This window comes from Mixophyes fleayi, chromosome 3, assembly GCF_038048845.1.
Source record: "Mixophyes fleayi isolate aMixFle1 chromosome 3, aMixFle1.hap1, whole genome shotgun sequence".
In the NCBI taxonomy this organism is placed as follows: domain Eukaryota; kingdom Metazoa; phylum Chordata; class Amphibia; order Anura; family Limnodynastidae; genus Mixophyes; species Mixophyes fleayi.
Genome location: NC_134404.1, coordinates 158,677,299 through 158,691,449, shown reverse-complemented (window position 1 = coordinate 158,691,449; position 14,151 = coordinate 158,677,299). Strand labels below are relative to the sequence as shown.

Sequence of the window (14,151 nt, the reverse complement as noted above, 5' to 3'; positions counted from 1 at the left end):
ACCACACTAAAAGGCATGACAGCTAAATACAGTATAACGACTGTAACCTGGTGTGACATGTACTAGGCTAGTGTAACACCAGTACTCAACAACCCCAACAGCTCAGAGTCAGTAATTATTAGAGATGGGCGGGTCCGGTTCTCCGAGAACCGAACCCACCCGAACTTTGGGTATCCGAGTACCGAGCTGAGCAGCTCGGTACTCTCCCGCCCATTCCGAATCCAAATCGAGGCCGAACGTCATTGTGACGTCGTCGGATCTCGGGGCTCGGTTCTCGCGATACTTCAACTTTATAAATACACGCCTCCACAGCAATCCATCGCCATTTGACAGAGGGAGAGAGCAGGGTGTAGTCATAGGCTAATTAGAGCAGGGACAGAGAATACAATATTGTTCTTGCAATTGCTCTAACCAAAATCGCTAGTGCAGAGAGGAGGATAGAGGTTTATTATTTTTTCTTCATATCTGGCACTCCCCAGCGCTTTTGGGGTGTCCCCCATAATTGTGCATAAATATTTCTGGCTGTCAAAAGTCATATCTGTCAGCAGTATCTACTAAATAATTTTTAGCACTCCTCAGTGCTTTTGGGGTGTCCTCCCTAATTGTGCATTAATATTTCTGGCTGTCAAAAGTCATATCTGTCAGCAGTATCTACTAAATAATTTTTAGCACTCCTCAGTGCTTTTGGGGTGTCCTCCCTAATTGTGCATTAATATTTCTGGCTGTCAAAAGTCATATCTGTCAGCAGTATCTACCAAATAATTTTTAGCACTCCTCAGTGCTTTTGGGGTGTCCTCCCTAATTGTGCATTAATATTTCTGGCTGTCAAAAGTCATTTCTGTCAGCAGTATCTACTAAATAATTTTTAGCACACCTCAGTGCTTTTGGGGTGTCCTCCCTAATTGTGCATTAATATTTCTGGCTGTCAAAAGTCATATCTGTCAGCAGTATCTACTAAATAATTTTTAGCACTCCTCAGTGCTTTTGGGGTGTCCTCCCTAATTGTGCATTAATATTTCTGGCTGTCAAAAGTCATATCTGTCAGCAGTATCTACTAAATAATTTTTAGCACTCCTCAGTGCTTTTGGGGTGTCCTCCCTAATTGTGCATTAATATTTCTGGCTGTCAAAAGTCATATCTGTCAGCAGTATCTACTAAATAATTTTTAGCACTCCTCAGTGCTTTTGGGGTGTCCTCCCTAATTGTGCATTAATATTTCTGGCTGTCAAAAGTCATATCTGTCAGCAGTATATACTAAATAATTTTTAGCACTCCTCAGTGCTTTTGGGGTGTCCTCCCTAATTGTGCATTAATATTTCTGGCTGTCAAAAGTCATATCTGTCAGCAGTATCTACTAAATAATTTTTAGCACTCCTCAGTGCTTTTGGGGTGTCCTCCCTAATTGTGCATTAATATTTCTGGCTGTCAAAAGTCATAACTGTCAGCAGTATCTACTAAATAATTTTTAGCACTCCCCAGTGGTTTGCGCTCAGAATGGATTCAAAGCAGTCCACATATGATCTGAATGAGCAACCAGGTTCTGTCACCAGTCCTGATGTTAGTGTTCCCAGTACGTCATCTGGCCAAGGCGATGTGAAACAACAGAGTGTTTTCAAATTAGTGCAAAAAACAAAAAACAAAAAAAATTTACTGTATTGAAGCGAAAAAGAAGTGTAACTGAGCAAAAGTTAAGTGACGATAAAAAAAAAATTGCAAGCATGCCATTCTACACACGCAGTGGCAAAGAGAGAATGAGGCCTTCACCTTTGGCTATTAGTGGCAGATCCCAAAAAGTTACCCAGCCTACAATTGGTGCACAACTACTGTTACGCGTCAAAGCCGAGCTGCAAGATAACAGTGAGGCATTACAGGAGAATATTTGCTCTGATTCACAAATGACAACAATCCCTGTGGAGAGTCCATCCAACAGTGGGATGTCTAATCGTGAGCATTCTGCTGATGTGTGCCTTAATAGCCCGAGTGTAGCCGGTGATACCCAAATTGAGGATGCCACTTTGGAATTAGAAGAGGATGAGGGGGAGATTTGTGTAGGCGACGAGGGCGCTAATGAGGATGTTGATGAGGATGAGGTTGTTTGTGTAAGTCCTGCACCAGTGGCAGCAGTTCTGGCACGTGACAAGAAAAAGGCCATTGTCATGCCTGGGCATAAAACAAAAAAATCCACTTCTTATGTGTGGAATTATTTCTACCCAAATCCAGACAACAATTGTATAGCCATTTGTAGTGTATGTGAAGCCACAGTCAGTCGAGGGAGGGACCTTAACCATCTTGGAACCTCGTCTATGTTACGCCATTTAACGAGAGTTCATGGCAAAGTGTTGGGAAAAGCTGAAAGTTCTTCCCAAAAGAATACAAGCACTCCCTCATCAGCTAAGACCCTCCGCTCACCGACATACCGACGGCTACAAAATACACCCACCACACCATCCTCATCAATATCCTCAGTAGCGCTCGGAGTTAGTCCGGCATCCCACTTAAGGCTGGATGACTCCGGCACTATTATTGATTCCTCTGAAGAAAGCGTTAGTCCTGCTGCTGCTGTTGCTGCTGCTGGGGGTGAATCGTCATCCCAGAGGCAGGTTAATAAAATGAGCAGTCCTACATTTCAGCAATTAACTGTGAAACAATCATTTGCGAGGGGAAGCAAATATGACAGCAGTCACCCAGTCGCCAAGCGAATCACAGACGCCATGGCTGCAATGTTAGTGTTAGATCTGCGTCCAATCTCCACAATAAACGCAGCTGGTTTTTCACAGTTAATTGAGGTTTTGTGTCCGCGTTATAGAATTCTATCGCGACACCATTTCTCCCGTAAAGCTATTCCACAACTATACCAAAAAGTGTGTAAAAATGTAGAGATTGCGCTGAAAAATGCCATTCTGCCCACTGTTCACTTAACCACAGATATGTGGACAAGTGGAAGTGGCCAAACCAAAGACTATATGACTGTGACAGCCCACTGGGTTGGTCATTCACCTTCACCAGCAGGAACAGCAGCAGCATGTACACCACTACGTAACATTTGTCACAGGCAGGCCACTCTTTGTATCACCGGCTTCACTAACAGGCATACGGCTGACAATTTGTTACGCAAACTGAGAGATGTGATTGATGCATGGCTTATACCACTCGGACTCTCCCCAGGGTATGTCATTTCAGATAACGCCAACAATATAGTGCGAGCATTACAGCTGGGTGATTTCCAACATATTCCCTGTTTTGCTCACACCATCAACTTGGTGGTGCAGAGCTTCCTACGAAATAACCGTGAGGTGCAGGAGATGCTTTCGGTGGCCCGTAAAATTTCAGGCCATTTCAGGCATTCAGCCACAGCATGTAGGAGATTACAGCAGCTCCAAGAGCAGTTTAACTTGCCCTGCCACCAACTTAAGCAAGAGGTGGTAACTCGGTGGAATTCCACCCTGTACATGCTTCAGAGGATGGAGGAACAGCGCAAAGCCATCCAAGCATATTGCACAAGTCATGACATTGGGAAAGGAGGGGGGATGTATTTCACTCTTGCACAGTGGGGAATCCTTTCAGTGCTGTGCAAGGTGCTGAAACCATTTGAAGTTGTGACATGTGAGGTCAGTGCAGACTCTGCTAGTTTGAGCCAAGTCATTCCTTTAATTAGACTATTGGAAAAGCAGCTTGAGAAAATGAAGGAGGAGCTGAAAGCAAGCAATTCAGCAAAGTATGTTGGCCTTGTCGATCAAGTACTTAATTCGCTTCACAATGATCCTCGAGTTATTAAGATCTTGAACTTGGATCAGTACGTTTTGGCCACTGTGCTTGATCCAAGGTTTAAAACCTACATTGAGTCTTTACTTGTAAATGAGCGAGATGTGAACTTTTGCAAGGAGCTATTGCTCAGCAAGTTGGCCGCTGAACTGGGCCTCGGCTTGACGACGTGTCCTCCTTCACTTTCTCAAGCTGTTGCTCGTAAAAAATTAAATTTCCAAAAAAGAAGCAGGGAAGACACAGGGGGCAGACCAGAACAATTTAACATCTGGGCTGGTTTGAAGGATTTTTCAAAAAAATGTGTCACTTTGCCCATAACTCCATCCAATATGAGTATAAACATGCAAAGGATGGTGGAGGATTACTTTCAAGAGGTAGTTGATATGGAAATGTCAGACAGTCCCTTTCCTTACTGGAAAGAAAAGCAGGCCATTTGGAAACCCATGTACAAACTTGCTTTGCAATACCTAAGCTGCCCACCCTCCAGTGTGTACTCTGAACTAGTGTTCAGCACAGCAGGGAACTTAGTCAGTGATCGCCATAGAAGGTTACTTCCCAAAAATGTGGAGAAAATGATGTTTATAAAAAAGAACTACATCTTCCACGAGGAAGGCCTTCACCATCCAAGACATCCAAGCACTGACTGTTCTCTAATGGCGGATTCAAGCGGCGATAAATTGATAGTCTGTGATGATGACGTACACACTGATGAGGGTGAGGATTAAGCTGAAGATGATCCTGATAACATCTTTTTAAAACTTTCTATGTAAGTGTAGGGTGCAATCTACCCCCAAAGAGGAAAGGGACTTGTGGCATTTCCATATCACATACCATCTTGAAAGGCTGCTGTTAGGGCAATTTATCCTTAAGGGTAGGGTGTCATAGACAGAGTGACCCTAAACTGGCTTTGTCCATTTTTCATAATATTGTACAGTCTATAATGGCTGAATTTTTGGGTATTTTATACAAGTGGAGGGGGGCCTAGAGAGACAGAAACCAAACTGGCTTTTTCCATGTCAATTAATATTGTACAGTCTATAATGGCTGAATTTTTTGGTATTTTATACAAGTGGAGGGGGGCCTAGAGAGACAGAGTGACCCCAAACTGTCTTTCTCCATGTCAATTAATATTGTACAGTCTATAATGGCTGAATTTTTTGGTATTTTATACAAGTGGAGGGGGGCCTAGAGAGACAGAAACCAAACTGGCTTTCTCCATGTCAATTAATATTGTACAGTCTATAATGGCTGAATTTTTTGGTATTTAATACAAGTGGAGGGGGGCCTTGAGAGACAGAAACCAAACTGGCTTTTTCCATTTCTTTACATATTTAACTATAAGTGTAGGGTGTAATATACATTCAAAGACGATGACTGCATTGCCAATATGCATAGATGGAGAGGAAGACAATCTGTTTTGTGTGTAGAATAGGCCTACCAACGAAGAATTAAACTGTTTTTTTGGATGATTTATTACCTCAACAATTAGATTACTTGTCTCTAAAACAGTTGGAGCACTAAATTGGGTTAATTTAGGCCCAAAAACATGGATTTTCCAAAAAAATAGCAAAACAAAACCAAACAAAACCAAAACCAAAACACGACGGTAATCCAGATCCAAAACCGAATCCAAAACCAAAACACGGGGGTCAGTGACCATCTCTAGTAATTATCCCACTTGTTCCTACAGACAGAAATAACATTACCTGTTGGTGGTTCTCGAGAACAGCAGTTGTGAAAACCTGTACTAAAGACACAACAGGATTCTTAATACAAATAACACAATAATCAAATAAAACAGACAGGAAAAGAACATTGGGTTTGCAATAAAATAGCTTGAATATACAGTGGGTATAAACACCCTTTTTGAAATTGCAGTTGTTTGTGATGTAAAGTCTGCAATCAAGATAAATGATGTCAGACATTTTCCACTTTTAAGGTGACCTTCCAACCAACAAGATTCAAATTAAAAACAGATAGACAGTTTTAAAAATAAGAAGAGAAAATAATATAACTACAATACCCCGTATGCATAAGTGTGCACACCCCATAAATAAATACTTTATGGAAGCACCTTTTACTTTTATTATAGCAGTGAGTCTTTTTGAATAGAAAATTCTTTATTTTTGCAGACCTGGGGTTATATTTACTAAACTGCGGGTTTTAATGTTGCCATAGGCCTCTTGATAGCCTCCTTGATGAGATTTCTCCTTGTCCTGTCATCAACTTTGGATGGACTTCCTGATCTTAGCATGTAGCTGTTGTGCCTCCACTTATTGACACTTTACAGTGATCCATGGTTCATGTAACGTCTTTGAAATTCTTTATACCCCTCTTCTGATTGTTATTTTTCAATAATGGGATCCCGTAGATGTTTTGGAAGCTTCTCACAAACCATGGCTATCCCAGTAAGATGCAACCAAGCTGATTTTTATTTTGGGTTAATCACTTTAATTACTGGAAGGTGTATACTAATTACCTATGAACGTGATTTTGAAAATTCAGAAAATTGTAGGGTGTTTTTATTTATTTTCACTTATCTTTTCTAAAAATTGTCTATTTGTTTTTCACTTGAATTTTGTCAGTTCCACAGTCAAATTAAAGGTGGAAAAAGGTCTGATATGATTTATTTTGATGTCAAGCCTTCACAAACACCTGCAATTTTAATAAGGGTATGTAGACTTTTTATACCCTTGTAGATAAAATATAACTTTAATATCTTTAATAACCCATTATTATTTGCAGAACAAATAGAAGTACTATAGAGTCGTGTGACTGAATTTCTATTTTTTATTCACCATTTCGTAATTACATTGTTCTGTTGTTAATGTATACCTCATAAAGCCAAATTGTTAACTTAAAAATATCAGAATTTTGCTTGTTGACTTTTGTAAGGAGCATGAAAATAACCTGTCCCACGAAATAGATGCAAGATCATTTCTACCTGCTACATCAAGCTTCTACCCTTTGCATAGAATGCCACTGCCAGCAGAGGGCAGATGAAAGACATGTAATAGGTGCATAAATATAATATCAATAAATATTATTTCTGTCCATTATATTTTAAGGTGTGTGGTTATAAAATGTTAACCATAACAGATCAATTTAAGTAAATGGTATTTTCCCTCTTTAAGGGAAACATAGCTTTAATATGTACAGGCACACAACAAATGTTGAGGTGAGCCAAACTGAGTTATCAGTTTCAGGTAGAAGGGGCTTTAGACAATTGAATACAAAGTAAATATTTACCAGATTTACCTTATTGGAGCATCTAGAAAAGATTAAAAGGAATACGGTCAAGTTGCAGCCCAAAACTCTCATTGTAAGTGCTATGTGCCTCGATCTGCACAACTGTGCCCAAATTTCTGCCAAAGTGCATATGTTTTTGGTGTAAGAGGGTGGCTGGTTTTACTGAGCAGTGCATATACCAGATTTCAATTCGTAGAGATTATTGATAAAGTAAATGGTTTATTTTTACAGACACTCTTTGCTGTGCATAGACCATTACCACTTCACCAAAGGACTTGGTTTTTGCATCAGCTCTGAGTTAATAGAGATTAGAAGGTAAATTTATCAAACTGCGAGTTTCTGGCACGTCTGCAAAGTAGAGATGTTGCCTATAGCAACCAATCCGTTTCTAGCTATCATTTTGTAGAATGTACTAAATAAATGATAACTAGAATCTGATTAGTTGCTAAAGGCAACATCTCCACTTTTCAGACCGCTGGAAACTAGCAGCTTGATAAATTTACCCCCGGGTCTTATACATATACTAATAGGATCAGAGGTTGGCTGGGCTGGGAGGCAGAGGGGCATCTGCCCCCCAGGCCGGTGCCATAGTGGGCAATCATGGTCTTGGTCATTGGGCCACTTGCATTTTTTTCCCTTTAAATTAGGCTACAGAGTCCAGTCTTACCCTCCGGGCTAAACTTTGCCATCCCTCCCTGAATAGGATCCATTTTGCACCTTCCACATTCCCTTTAACAGAGAAGTACATTTCTAGGTGAACTTTGACCGATGTACAACACAATTTAAAAAAAATAAAAATGACACATGTAACAAAGTAAACCCCAACGTTCCATCACTATCAGGATTAATTGACGCTATAAATGGCTCTACTGAGCCATTTGTATCTTAAAATACTGAGCAGTATTTAAGTAGAAAACTGCAAACGCTTTAGTTAATGAAAGGGTTGTTCTAAAGAGGCTCGGAGGCTGGACTTTGAGATTTTCACGCTCTTCCAATTGTGCCACCTCTCTGCATAACTAAGTCTACTTCTAGTTTGTGGAAGCCTCTTCTGAAAGCAGAGAGCAAAAGTACCTTGATGTGCACAGGATGGACCATCTAGGTGCATGAGTGTTTTACGCTACACCTCAAGTACATTTTAAGAATCTGACTCTGTATTTTTCTGATGTACATTACACACATAATACTGTTAATTTTGAGGTGCAAAGGCAGACATCAGTAACACATGTCTTGCCTATATTCTAGCTTTACATGTACAGCTAGTAAGCACCTGGTAAAACTGTTAAAAGAGGAGTAATGAATCCAGTTAGTGTTTAGAAGAAATAACTAAACATTGCATACATGAGAAAGTAGCACCTATCCCCACCAATTATGTTTTCTCACTATTAGATTAGAGCACCACATCTGTGTTCTTTTAAGTTTTCCTGAACTGACTGACATTACACCTTATTGTCTAGGAAGAATGAGATTTCTGCAGAAGGCACGTTGTCTCCAGTAATTACTGAGGAACCTTCTGTGTCTACAACCGGTAAGTTACTTTATACAATTTATCAATGTTCATGCAAATACTACTAATTACTGCTACTAATTCTACACTAAACTTAGGCATCCATGTACCTTTATTGTAGCCAGACTGACAACTACAAATGTGATTTATCGTCTTGAAAATCTGTAAAATTCCTGTAATATTACAGACATTACAAAAATATTTTTACATCTGGCATTTTGCATTGTAAGAGGGCAGAATCTGAAGAAATGCGTTGTTACACTGCCTCAACTAGATATCAGTGGTTTCACAACAGTTGTATTCACTCCTTTCATAAATGGACTTTGTCACAATACTCTCCTGCAATATCAGTTGTGGTTCCCTACAATCAGTGATGTGCACATCTCCTATATGTGCTGGTATTAAATTGTTTTACTATGAAGTGTAATACAATATTTTCATCATGTACTTTGATATGCTGCTACATCTCACTATGGCAGATATGTAATTTTCCTAAGGTGCAAGTACTTGATACCCTCCTGTCTATTTAGGACACCATGTAACATGTATTTTGGGTGATGTTTAATTGAAATGAGTTACTGACGCATTTTATACTTTAGAGGGAGACGACTGTTAGCTGCAGCATATGTGACAGTTGCCACATTTACTTTATCTCTAAAACCCTTGTGAGGGTTCAGTGTACCAGTTCTCTACTTACCTGTCATCAAACATAGATCTCCAGCTGTCCAGTTCAGATAACAGCAATACTACCAGGTTGGTTACCCCCAGCAAAAGTGGGTGGAGGGGCTTAAAAATAACTGTCCAAAATTTGTACAAGGTCTTGAATGCAAACCTTTAAGAGTTACTTATGTGTATGCTCAATACTTGTGTAAAAAAAACTATACCTTACTTATGGTGCATTCAAATGATTCATTGTATAACCGACACTCTATGCACTTGGCACTATTTTTGCTTAAAAATGTCATACTAAAATGAATCTTTTATATTTTCTGTAGGTCTTGCTTTAATTGATTACAGAACTCTACAATATATACCCTTTTTTATGCACAAAATACAGTGGTACCCTTACAATAGTAAATGCCAAGCAGGACAATAATAGTCCAGATATAAATAGCTGCACCACCAGAAAGGAGTAGTAAATCACTGGCCCACTCCTCTTACACCACCACATTGGTGAAATTAATGTTGCTCTGTAAGGTGCTGTAAAAGAGTCTATTTAAAAATATATTAACAATTAAAACTGCACTTCCATATAGATAGTGACAAAACAGTGAAACATTAGAGTTCAAGTAACCTGAATAAACTCACATTCAAGCTACACAGAACCTTAAACTCGTGGGTTTTTGTTTTTTTCAATGCAGTGACTGGAGCAAAAAGCAATTGTTTCCTCCATCTGTCATTAGTGTGATTAGTTTTCTAGGTGTACAAATTCATTTTCATCTCAAACAGTGTTTACAAAGCACTTGCTAGCACGACAAACCATATTTATATCACTAGTAAGTCTGTTTATTCCCTTACTAAGGCTTATTGAAGCTCTAATTGTATATCAAGTTTAATATATTAACTGTAATTTACTTTATAGAGAATGACAGCTACATAAAGGCAACACCCTCCCCCCAACTTTGCTTGAAATTAATGAATGGCTGGCACATACTTGCAGTTCAAGTGAATCTTTATCATATCCTTTATCTAATTGTGACACAGAGTTGTCCTTATTTGGTCAAATCCATTTAGTCCCTGATGCACTACAGGTCTCAGCATGCCCAGGCTACCATTTAGTGTTTGGGCATGCTGGTGCTTGTAGTACTACAAGCACCAGCATGTAGTACTACAATGTAGACATTTCAACTACATCGTAGTGATTCTTATAATACGTGAGGCCATAAGCCGAGGGTACTTAAAATCTTGTGTTTATGCCAGTGTCAACACTTACCCATTAGGGGTTAAGTTTTCCATGCATAGCCAGCCAATAGTTTTCCAGGGGAGGTGTTATATTCCTCTATAAATCATACCTCCTGAGTGGGCTGGGTGTTCGTTTCCTGGATCAGTCTGTTAGGCAGCAGGTCCCTTGTTTGCAGGCTATTAAAATCCAGCTGTTCCTCAAAGCCTACAAGCCATCCACCTAACCTTCTCCATCCTTGTTCTCCTCACCTCCCACTTCTCTGTTCATGCGCCTCTTGCACTTGATCCCCTCCACTGACTCCTCTCGTGCCTGATGTCTGTTTCCACTCCCTTTAGTATTTAAGCTCTTACAAGCAGGGCCCTCTTCCCTTCTGTTTCAATAACATTTCTTATTCTCCAACGTCACTGTACTTGCTTTGCTTGGAGCTTCTAGAGTCTTGGTTTTACTCGTTTTGCTCATGAATGCATCTCGTTTGCAAAACTAATGTCCGCAATTGTGTATGACTTCTAAATTAAAGCGCAACTATGTTGCGCAAAGCTTATGCCATTGTGAATGCTGTACCCTGTATGGGTTTTGCATTTAGTTTGTATTTTGTATGGTGCTGCGAAAAACCTTGTGGGACCATATAAATAAATAATAATAATAATAATAATATCTCAGTGCCGGAGCTCAGTGAGGGATCTGGATGCCAGGCACATGCGCAGGACAAGCTGGTCATTGCTGGATTGCCGGTCCTGGCGCAGAAGCGCAGGTTACATGCTCCGGGGTGGTGTTCCCACTCAGTTCTGGAGCACAAATAATAAATACTCCTATACAAGCAGTGGCATGAGCACCCCCCCCCCCAGGCGACCCCCTCACACGCTGCTCAAACTATAAAGGGGCACACGGTTTCCCTACCACAACAATTCTGCATAATGTCCCCCCAAGAGCACGCCAGCTATCTGCACGGCAGCAGCCTATTGTTTATGATCAGCCCACTCAGGGGAAAGGAGTAGCTACAACGAACCCCTTTCTCAGTGTACACCCCCCGTTCACATGTTCAGATCACTATTTCCAATTTCCCCCCCTCATGTCAGAGGGTTGGGCTAGCTGTAGGTCCCGTTTAGCAGTATCACACAGCCATCCGCCTGTGGAAAATTCCTTCCACCACCATTTTCTCCTCTTTTATTTTCCCAAGACTCCCTGTCCTGCATTGTGACAGGACCTCGGCTGCCCATTTTTCCTCTCAGTCAGCCCATTTGTCAGACACCCTGCCACCTGCTCCTAACCCAGGAGATCTTGAAATTAATAACTGGTCTCCTCGCCTGGCCTTCCCTGAAGCACAATTTTTGGGTTACTCTGACTGGTCATTAGCTTATTCCCCTCCTGTCACCCCATCACCCAAGTTTCCTGAGGTCTAAAAGTGGACAGCCCCCTACCCACCTCCTTCCCAGGACCCCCCTATTCATGCCCAAGCTTTTCCCTCTCGTGGCTACGACCCATGGCTCTCCATCCTGGTTCTCAAATCTCCCCTGCCCTTATTCCCTGGTGAAGCCCCGTCACCCCCCCAACCGATTTGTGCCACAGCCTCTCCCCCATACCCCTCGCCATTTCGCCGCACGCATGTGGCAGGTCCGTGGTCCGTTACTAATACATCTTTTCTTTCAGTGCCCGAGGCTCAACGAATTGGAGAAGCAGTCCCTATTCTCACCACGGCAGCTTCACATACCACAACAGAAAGTGGAGACATTGACACGACAGGTGAACATGGCAGAGCCGACGATTCACTTGAAGGGCAGGGACCCCCTGTTTCGTCCAGTGAGTAGGAATCTTTGTCTGCACCTATTTATCATACACATAATCCACCTATATTTTCTCCCTAATGGAAATGGCCAAAAAAAAGCCTACAGCAGCTCGCTGTGGGTGAGGGTGGACGAGGGCGCATATAGAACTTTGCCAAATTGTCCAGATTATACGCTTTTGCTGCGTTATACTAAGAGACCAGGCCAGGGCCCTCATTGACATCTGGTGCTACCTACATTTGATCACTAAAATGGTGATTAATGACGCGGCTTGCATCTGTAGCACGTATGATGACAGCTTCCGGCGCAAAGCTATGCAACAGGAGTACATCCCATTAGAATATAAGGATGTGGAAAGGTGGATGCCCTACTGCACCCGCCCGGCAGTGCCACTTTAGCTTCTGGAACTGCTAGGTTTCCAGGATCGGGGAGGTGCATTACACCCCACATGAACCAGAACCAATGTTTTCCTTTCAATCACACTATCTGCGGTCCGCACTCTGTGCGAGACTGCACCAGGAACGCAGTGGATCCTGGCATAGTTTGCGGGCTACCAGGAAATACAGCTTAAAGCCCTATCGCCAATCAAGTTGCATACCCTCCCAGGATATCTTCCTTGCCTGGGGTTTCTGCCACAGCATCTCCATCTTCACCTGGCAGGTACAGTCGAGCACTGGGCGTAACCTTCGGTTGGTCTCCTTGCTTCTGGAGGTATTGGCTGACAAAGTGAGCAAGGAAGTTCGCCTGGGAGGCATGATTGGTCCCTATTCTTCCCCACCGCTGCTGAACTTAATTGTCTCTCCAGTAGAGGTAGTCTCCAAAAAGACAGTGGGTAAATACTGCTTAATTCAACACCTGTCACACACCCACAACTTCTCGGTAAATGCTGCCATAGACGCAAGCCATAGATTGGTGACGTACCAATCTTTTGAGGATAGTCAGTTCATATGGGAGAGGGACCCTACTGGTCAAACTCAATAAGGAATCTGCTTTCTATTTCCTCCCGCTATACACGGACTCGTTCTGGTTCATGGGTTTTAAATTGTGGGATGAGTTTTATGTTGACTGATACCTTCCAATAGACTGCTCAGTGTCATGAGCCTATTTTGAATGATTTAGCTCTTTCCTGCATTGGTGTGTACAAGCAGAAATGGGCCATTCCGGTATCGCCCACTACTTAAATGACTTTTTGTTCATAGGCCCTCCCACTTCCTTGAATTTGCTTGGACACCCCTTTTGCAACACAGGCACTGTTTGCTGCAATGGGGGTGCCGGTAGCGAGATATAAAACCGAAGGCCGTCAGCTTTCTTGTCTTTCTTGGGCATAGAGATAGACACCATCACTGGATACTGTCGGCTGCCCAGGGAGTCGTCAGGTTAGAGGCCTCAATTACTGAGACGCTCAGCGCCCCTTCTAGTTCGCTGCGGTGGGAATAATCATTACTAGGCTTGATTAACTGCCGTGTCATACCTATGGGCAGGATTTTCTGCAGGAAGTTGCAATTGGCCACAGGTGAATTGTGGCACCCACACGCACGGCTACGGTTGTTGGCTGAAATCCGATTAGACCTTCGGAAATGGACCGAGTTCTTACGGAGTTTACAATTTGACCTCATAATTAGGTATCCAGTCACGCTCTGGTACTGCACCCAGATGCTTCTGGGGCTCATGGCTTCGGTGCTTTTTCCATGGAGACTGGTGCTCCACTCCATGGCCAGTAGAGCGGCAGTTTAGTGGCCTTGTGAGGAATTTGCTTGTGCTAGATCTCTTCCCCATAATCCTATCTCTAGAATTATGGTCCCCCCATCTGGCTGACCAGAATGTAGTATTCTGGTGTGACCACCTGGAGGTGGAGCAAAGCGCCTCCTGCATATCTACATTGGACCTCTTGCGCAGGCTGGTTCTGAAGTTTTGAGTACGCCATAACCTTTCGGGCATGGCATGCCCCTGGC

General features: G+C 42.1%; 1 protein-coding gene across 4 annotated transcripts in view; it reads left to right on the top strand.

Annotated features, from left to right (window-relative positions):
- The window catches only part of IMPG1 (interphotoreceptor matrix proteoglycan 1), a 288,481-nt gene that overhangs the window by 79,688 nt on the left and 194,642 nt on the right, over positions 1 to 14,151 (top strand). For 3 of the 4 annotated variants that reach the window (XM_075202667.1, XM_075202666.1, XM_075202664.1), the window contains exons 5-6: positions 8,466 to 8,536; positions 12,066 to 12,215. In XM_075202667.1, the coding sequence (XP_075058768.1) occupies positions 8,466 to 8,536; positions 12,066 to 12,215 (221 nt within the window). The remainder of the gene's footprint in view (positions 1 to 8,465; positions 8,537 to 12,065; positions 12,216 to 14,151) is intronic. The other variant, XM_075202665.1, reaches the window with a different exon arrangement.